This window comes from Cherax quadricarinatus, unplaced genomic scaffold (assembly GCF_038502225.1).
Source record: "Cherax quadricarinatus isolate ZL_2023a unplaced genomic scaffold, ASM3850222v1 Contig2661, whole genome shotgun sequence".
Taxonomy (NCBI): Eukaryota; Metazoa; Arthropoda; class Malacostraca; order Decapoda; family Parastacidae; genus Cherax; species Cherax quadricarinatus.
Genome location: NW_027197687.1, coordinates 1 through 9,606, shown reverse-complemented (window position 1 = coordinate 9,606; position 9,606 = coordinate 1). Strand labels below are relative to the sequence as shown.

Sequence of the window (9,606 nt, the reverse complement as noted above, 5' to 3'; positions counted from 1 at the left end):
ATTATAATAATTATCTTTGTTATTATTATTATTATTATTATTATTATTATTATTATTATTATTATTATTATTATTATTATTATTATTATTATTATTATTACTTTTATTATTATTTTTAATAATAATAATAATAATAATAATAATAATAATAATAATAATAATAATAATAATAATAATAATAATAATTATTATTATTATTATTATTATTATTATTATTATTATTATTATTATTATTATTATTATTATTATTATTATTATTATTGTTGTTGTTGTTGTTGTTGTTGTTGTTGTTGTTGTTGAAACATAATGTGAAATACATAAATTTTAAGAAAATAAATATTAGTACTGCTGATTCATAAACGACTATGACTACTATTCGTATTACTAATGCTGCTGCTGCTACAACTACTACTGACAATAATAATTTTAATTATATTTCGATGAATCAAATCAAAATGTTTTGTGGTGCAGGTAGGAGCGCTCTTCACATAGCAGCAGATTTTGGTCATATAGATTGTGTGAAGATCCTTCTTGCTGCTACTGATCCCAACTGTCAGGATGATAATGGATGGACACCTCTACACTATGCAGCGAGGTGCAACCATTCTGGAGTTCTTCAAGTTTTATTAAATGATTCACGCTGTGATCAGTCACTTCCTTCTAAAGTAAAAGGTATTGTCCTAGAAATTTCGTTTTCCTTAATAAAGTCTGCCTCCATAACTATGCCTTTGTCTATATTGTGAGTGTGTTTGTACTTTTCTATGTGTATGTAATAAACATTAAATGGTTACATTTGTTGAGTCTCAGCTGCTGCCATAATTTTCTTGTTGCCACTTACCAGATTCAATCTACGAACATCTTTATCTAGTCCATTCCTCTTCCTGACCATCCTGAGTTTAAATTATGTCTTGAATTCTTCATATCTCTTCTGTATATTACCTTCTCTAATCTTTCAGTCAAACTCTGTCTATCATCTAAATTCCCTAAAATTATTTTGTATAGTTATTCAACGTCTCCACTTGTTCTTTTATCAAATGCTTGAACCCCTTAACTGGGGATTATTCTTGCTGATATATCAAGTGTTAGTTAAACTCTAGTGTTGCATATTCCATAATGGGCATGACAAATATTATGTAGAGGGTTTCGAATTATGGTTGAGATTCCTGAAGCTACTCTTAGATTTATGAAAAAAAAAGTTTTGTGTACAGAGGATTTTCGTTTGTTGGTGACTCTGGTGATATGTTTGAAACTATGCTCACTCTGGTATCCGGTCGACTTGACTGATCACCAAAAGTCATATCCGTGTATTTCGTGAGATTCAATTCAAAACAAGGGGTTGGCCAAAATAATGGAAACACCTTGAAATTTTAAACAAATTGATCGTAATATGGTGTACGACCATTTTTGGCAGTAATTACTGCTTGAATTCTACGAGGAATTGATTCATACAATGTTTGAATAGATTCTAGGGGTATTTTTGTCGATTTTATTCTTCAAATAAAACAGTCTCCAGTTCCTTAAGTGATGATGGTGTTGCAACCATAGGATGAAGGTGATCTGCTAAAATGTTTAAATAATCTTAACTTTTAATTCTGCCATGAACGGCAACCTTTGGGCCTGCAGATTTCCAAGACATAGCACCCCAAATCATCACAAAACCTCCTCCGTGTTTAACAATTGGAAGAAGACAGTCGGGATCATATGCTTCTTTTGGCTGTCTCCACACGTATACTCGGCCTGAGGTTGGAAATAATGTGAAAGATGACTCGTCGGAGAAAAATAAAATTCTTCCAGTGGTCTAAGGACCACTATTCATGATTTTTACACCACTCTACATGATTTTCAACATTGGTTTTTGAAAGTAAGGGTTTCCTAATTGCAGTTCTCGCATAAAATCCAGCTTTATGAAGTTCCCTTCTTACAGTTTTTGTGGAAACTGGGTTATGGAGGTGCTCATTAAGCTCTGCTGCAGTTTTGAGTGCTGTAGTCTTATGATCCTTTCTAACAATCCGTGAAAGAGTTCGACGATCCCTATCTGACAGGTTTCGCTTCCTTCCAGAGTTTTTCTTTGATGAAGAGGTTTTCCCATCTTTTGCAAAGGCTGTCATCACCTTCGAGACAATACCTTTTGATAAACCAAAAAGTCCAGCTGTTTCCGTTACGCTACAACCACTCATACGAGCACCAACAATTCGAACCCATTCAAAGTCTGACAGATCTATCATTTTAGGGATTTTAGTTAATTTCTCTTCATAAATCTGTAAAAAAATAAAATTTTCAGCAAAAAAGAATAAGAAAGACTAATAATAAATCATAAAAACACAAAAATAGCAAAATTTTATACACGTTACAAAATTATTATGAGAAGATGCTAGGTGTTTCAATTATTTTGTCGACCAACAATAATATATATATAAATATACAGACATATTTATATGTATATATATATATTTATATATATACATACATATATATATATATATATATTTATATATACATACATATATATATATATATATATATATATATATATATATATATATATATATATATATATATATATATATATATATATATATACATATATATATATATGTGTATGTATATATATATACGTATATATACATATATATATATATATATATATATATATATATATATATATATATATATATATATATATATATATATATATATATATATATATATATATATATATATATATATATATATATATATATATATATATATATATATATATATATATATATATATATATATATATATATATAAAATATATCTACATATATATATCCGTCATGACAAGTGAGTGTAAAACAGAAGCCTGTAATTGTTTTACATGATGGAAGGATTGCTGGTGTCTATTTTCTGTCTCATAAACATGCAAGATTTCAGGAACATCTTGCTACTTCTACTTACACTTAGCTCACACTACACATGCATGTACAAGCATATATATATATACATACCCCTCTGGGTTTTCTTCTATTTCCTTACTAGTTCTTGTTCTTGTTTATTTTCTCTTATCTCCATGGCTAAGTGGAACAGAATTCTTCTTCCGTAAGCCATGCGTTTCGTAAGAGATGATTAAAATGCCGGGAACAAGGGGCTAGTAACCCCTTCTCCTGTATATATTACTAAATGTAAAAGGAGAAACTTTCGTTTTTCCTTTTTTACCATCCCACCTTGGTGGGATATGGCAGGTACGTTGAAAAAAAAATGTATGTTATATTTATATATATATATATATATATATATATATATATATATATATATATATATATATATATATATATATATATATATATATATATATATATATATATATATATATATATATATATATATGTCGTGCCGAATAGGCAGAACTTGCGATCTTGGCTTAAATAGCAACGCTCATCTTGCCATATAAGACAAGTGAAAATTTGTGCATGCAATAATTTTGCCAAAATCATTCTGAACTTAACGAAAAAAAATATATTTCACTGTGTTTGTTTAGCATTAAAATATTGTAAACAAATGTAAAATATATTTAGTTGGGTTACTGTAAAATCAATTGTTCTTGTTATAATAAAGTTAGGTAAGTTTTCTAAGATTCTTTTGGTGCAAAATTAAAATTTTTTACATTAACATTAATTTAAAAATATATATCTTTAAGCATATAAGAGAAAATTTTAGAAAGGACTTAATTTTAAATGAGTTCATATACACAAACACTGATCTCTGTTTGAAGGATAGTCGAGCCTATGAGCCTTGGAACAAGGTACGCAGTGCTATACCAATCTCACCACACTGGACAATACTCTGGCGTCTAGCTTGCGCTAAACGTTTGATCCAAGGCAGCCAACTTTTAGGGAGAAGGCTTACAGCTTTTCATCTGAGCCCCTGTATGCATCAGCCTTACTAGAGAGTTTAACAATGCAAGGAATTCGCAAGAGCAGGCGAAATATACAAAAACACTGATCCCTGGCTGAAGGAGACTCGTACCTGCGAACCTTGGAACACGGTATGCAGTGCTATACCAATCTCACCACATTGGATAATACCCTGGCGTCCAGTTTTTGCTAGACGTTTGATCCAAGGTAGCCAGCTTTCAGGGAGAAGGCTTACAGCTTGTCATTTCATCCCCTGCATGCACAGGCCTTACCAGAGAGTTTAAAAATGCAAGGAATTCGCAAGAACATGCGAAATATACACAAACACTGATCTCTGGCTAAAGGAGACTCGAACCTACGAACCTTGGAATAAGGTACAAAGTGCTACACCAATCTAACCACACTGGACAATGCCCTGGCGTCCATCTTCCGCTAGACATTTGATCCGAGGCAGCCAGATTTCAGGGAGAATCCTTACAGCTTTTCACCTCATCCCCTGCATGCAACAGCCTTTCTAGAGAGTTTAACAATGCAAGGAAATCGCAACTGCAGGCGAAATATACACAAACACTGATTACTGGCTGAAGGAGACTCGAAACTAAGTACTACTACTACTACTTCTGCTACTTCTACTACTGCTACTACTTCTACTACTACTCACTCTTACTCCACCACCACCACCACCTACCACCACTACCACCACATCTCCACCACCACCTACCACCACAACATCACCTCCACTCCACCACCACCATCCACTACCACCACCACCACCACTCACCACCACCACCTCCACCTACACCACACGTCCCACCACCACCACCACTGCACCACCACCACCTTACCACCACCTATCCACCACCATTCTACCACTGCCACTCACCACCACCTACAGTACCTACCACACTCCCACTACCACACTGCTCACTACCTCTACCTACCACGCTTCCACACCACCACCTGCACCACCACTACACTACTAAACTAAATACTACTACCTACCACCTACCACTCACAACCTGCCTACCACCATTACGCTCCATCACCACCACCACACCTCACACTCACTGCTCCACAGGACTCCACCTCACACCACCGCGCACTCCCACCACTCCACCACCACCACCAACCACCTACACCACCACACTGCTACTACACCTCACTACTACCACCACCACCAACCACTCACTCCCCACCACACCACCTCACACCATACCTCATCCACCACCACACTACCATCTACTACCTACCACTCACTGCTACCACCTACCACCTACTACCACCACTACCACTACCACACACACCACTCCACACTCACCACATCCACCTCCACACCACCACCTCTCACCTACTCCACCACTACTCACCACATCCACCACTCCACTACTACCACCTCCACCAATCCACCTACCTTTCCACCACCACCACCTCCACCTACCACCACATCCACACCACTTTACCACTCCACACCACCACCACTCCACCACCACCTACCACTCCACCACTCTACTCACCACCACTACCTACCACCACCTCCACTCCACCACACCGCTACCACCTTCACCACCACTCCACCTACCACCACTCTCCACCACCACCACCACAGACTCACTACTCACCACACCACTACCTCACCACCTACCACTCACTCCACCACCACACTAACACCACCTCACTACCACCACCACTACCACCACCCCACCACCGCACCACCTCCACCTCACCTACCACCACCATCTCCCACCACCACCACCATCGCCACCACCACCACCTACCACTCCACCACCACCACCTCCCACCTCCACCACCACTCCACCGCCACCACCACCACCACCACCTCCACCACCTCCACCACCACCACCTACACCACCACCTCACCACTCACCACCTACACCACCACCACTCCACCACCACCACCACCACTTACTACCACCACCACCTCACCACCACCACCACCACCAGCTACCACCACCTCTACTCACCACCACCACCACCACTCCACCACCACTACCACTCACACCCTCACCATTCCACTACCTACCACCTACCACCTACCACCATCCACCTACCACACCAACTCCCACCACACTCACTCACACTACCATCCACCACCACCACTACACACCTACCACCACCACCACCACCCCACTACTGCTGCTACTACTACTAATAGTAACAATATTATGACGAATATATTCAAAATTATTTATGTTGCAGGTAAGACTGCTCTTCACATAGCAGCTGCGGCTGGTCATATAGATTGTGTGAAGATCCTTCTGGCGGCTTCTGATCCCAACTGTCAGGATGATAATGGATGGACACCTCTACACTATGCAGCGAGGCGCAACCATTCTGGAGTTCTTCAAGTTTTATTAAATGATTCACGCTGTGATCAGTCACTTCTTTCTAAAGCAATAGGTATTGTCCAAAAAATTTCGTTTTCCTTAACGAAGTATTCCCCCATAACTGTGCCTTTGTCTATAATGTTAGTGTGTTTGTGCTTTTCTATGTGTATGTAATAAACATTATATGGTTACAAGGGTTGAGTCTCAGCTGCTGCCATAATTTTCTTGTTGCCACTTACCAGATTCAATCTACAAACATCTTTATCTAGTCCATTCCTCTTCCTGACCATCCTGAGTTTAAATTATGTCTTGAATTCTTCATATCTCTTCTGTATATTACCTTCTCTAATCTTTCAAACAGTCAAACTCTGTCTATCATCTAAATTCTCTATAAGTATTTTGTATAGTTATTCAACGTCTCCAAGTGTTAGTTAAACTCTAGTGTTGCATATTTCAAAATGGGCATGACAAATATTATATAGAGGGTTTCGAATGATGGTTGAGATTCCTGAAGCTACTCTTAGATTTATGAAAAAAAAACAAGTTTTGTCTACAGAGGATTTTCGTTTGTTGGTGACTCTGGTGATATGTTTGAAACTATGCTCACTCTGGTATCCGGTCGACTTGACTGATCACCAAAAGTCATATCCTTGTATTTCGTGAGATTCAATTCAAAACAAGGGGTTGGCCAAAATAATGGAAACACCTTGAAATTTTAGAGAAATTCATCGTAATATGGTGTACGGCCATTTTTGGCAGTAATTACTGCTTGAATTCTACGAGGAATTGATTCATACAATGCTTGAATAGATTCTAGGGGTATTTTTTATCATTCTTCAAATTAACCAGTCTCCAGTTCCTTTAGTGATGTTGCAACCATAGGATGAAGTTGATCTGCTAAAATGTTTAAATAATCTTATCTTTTAATCCTGCCATGAAGGGCAGCCACTGGGCCTGCAGATTTCCAAGATATAGCATCTCAAATCATCACAAAACCTCCTCCGTGTTTAACAATTGGAAGAAGACAGTCGGGATCATATGCTTCTTTTGGCTGTCTCCACACGATTACTCGGTCTGAGGTTGGAAATAAGGTGAAAGATGACTCGTCGTAGAAAAATAAAACTCTTCCAGTGGTCTAAGGACCACTATTCATGATTTTTACACCACTCTACATGCATTTCAACATTGGTTTTTGAAAGTAAAGGTTTCCTAATTGCAGTTCTCGCATAAAATCCTGCTTTATGAAGTTCCCATCCTACAGTTTTTGTGGAAACTGGGTTATGGAGGTGCTCATTAAGCTCTGCTGCAGTTTTGGATGCTGTAGTCTTATGATGCTTTCTAACAATCCGTGAAAGAGTTCGACGATCCCTGTCTGACAGGTTTCGCTTCCTTCCAGAGTTTTTCTTTGATGAAGAGGTTTTCCCATCTTTTGCAAAGGCTGTCATCACCTTCGAGACAATACCTTTTGATAAACCAAAAAGTCCAGCTGTTTTCGTTACGCTACAACCACCCATACGAGCACCAACAATTTGAACCCATTCAAAGTCTGACAGATCTATCATTTTAGGGATTTTAGTTAATTTCTCTTCACAAATCTGTAAAAAAATAATATTTTCAGCAAAAATGAATAAGAAAGACTAATAATAATAAATCAAAAAAACACAAAAATAGCAAAATTTCATGATTTTATACACGTTACAAAATTATTATGAGAAGATGCTAGGTGTTTCAATTATTTTGTCGACCATCAATTATATATATATATATATATATATATATATATATATATATATATATATATATATATATATATATATATATATATATATATATATATATATATATATATATATATATATATATATATATATATATATATATATATATATATATATAATATATATATATATATATATATCTGAGAGAGTTAGAGCAAAGGAAGGGGTAGCAGTAATGTTAAATGATCAGTTATGGAAGGAGAAAAGAGAATATGAATGTGTAAATTCAAGAATTATGTGGATTAAAGTAAAGGTTGGATGCGAGAAGTGGGTCATAATAAGCGTGTATGCACCTGGAGAAGAGAGGAATGCAGAGGAGAGAGAGAGATTTTGGGAGATGTTAAGTGAATGTATAGGAGCCTTTGAACCAAGTGAGAGAGTAATTGTGGTAGGGGACCTGAATGCTAAAGTAGGAGAAACTTTTAGAGAGGGTGTGGTAGGTAAGTTTGGGGTGCCAGGTGTAAATGATAATGGGAGCCCTTTGATTGAACTTTGTATAGAAAGGGGTTTAGTTATAGGTAATACATATTTTAAGAAAAAGAGGATAAATAAGTATACAAGATATGATGTAGGGCGAAATGACAGTAGTTTGTTGGATTATGTATTGGTAGATAAAAGACTGTTGAGTAGACTTCAGGATGTACATGTTTATAGAGGGGCCACAGATATATCAGATCACTTTCTAGTTGTAGCTACACTGAGAGTAAAAGGTAGATGGGATACAAGGAGAATAGAAGCATCAGGGAAGAGAGAGGTGAAGGTTTATAAACTAAAAGATGAGGCAGTTAGGGTAAGATATAAACAGCTATTGGAGGATAGATGGGCTAATGAGAGCATAGGCAATGGGGTCGAAGAGTTATGGGGTAGGTTTAAAAATGTAGTGTTAGAGTGTTCAGCAGAAGTTTGTGGTTACAGGAAAGTGGGTGCAGGAGGGAAGAGGAGCGATTGGTGGAATGATGATGTAAAGAGAGTAGTAAGGGAGAAAAAGTTAGCATATGAGAAGTTTTTACAAAGTAGAAGTGATGCAAGGAGGGAAGAGTATATGGAGAAAAAGAGAGAGGTTAAGAGAGTGGTGAAGCAATGTAAAAAGAGAGCAAATGAGAGAGTGGGTGAGATGTTATCAACAAATTTTGTTGAAAATAAGAAAAAGTTTTGGAGTGAGATTAACAAGTTAAGAAAGCCTAAAGAACAAATGGATTTGTCAGTTAAAAATAGGAGAGGAGAGTTATTAAATGGAGAGTTAGAGGTATTGGGAAGATGGAGGGAATATTTTGAGGAATTGTTAAATGTTGATGAAGATAGGGAAGCTGTGATTTCGTGTATAGGGCAAGGAGGAATAACATCTTGCAGGAGTGAGGAAGAGCCAGTTGTGAGTGTGGGGGAAGTTCGTGAGGCAGTAGGTAAAATGAAAGGGGGTAAGGCAGCCGGGATTCATGGGATAAAGATAGAAATGTTAAAAGCAGGTGGGGATATAGTTTTGGAGTGGTTGGTGCAATTATTTAATAAATGTATGGAAGAGGGTAAGGTACCTAGGGATTGGCAGAGAGCATGCATAGTTCCTTTGTATAAAGGCAAAGGGGATAAAAG

At 37.0% G+C, this 9,606-nt stretch overlaps 1 protein-coding gene across 1 annotated transcript; it reads left to right on the top strand.

Moving 5' to 3' along the window:
• Window positions 1-365: 365 nt before the first annotated feature.
• On the top strand, window positions 366-6,314 carry LOC138851899 (uncharacterized; the record flags this gene model as incomplete). Its single annotated transcript, XM_070081422.1, has 2 exons — window positions 366-672; window positions 6,114-6,314. Coding segments are annotated over exons 1-2 (508 nt in total), but the record flags the coding sequence as incomplete, so codon positions are not given.
• Window positions 6,315-9,606: the final 3,292 nt, after the last annotated feature.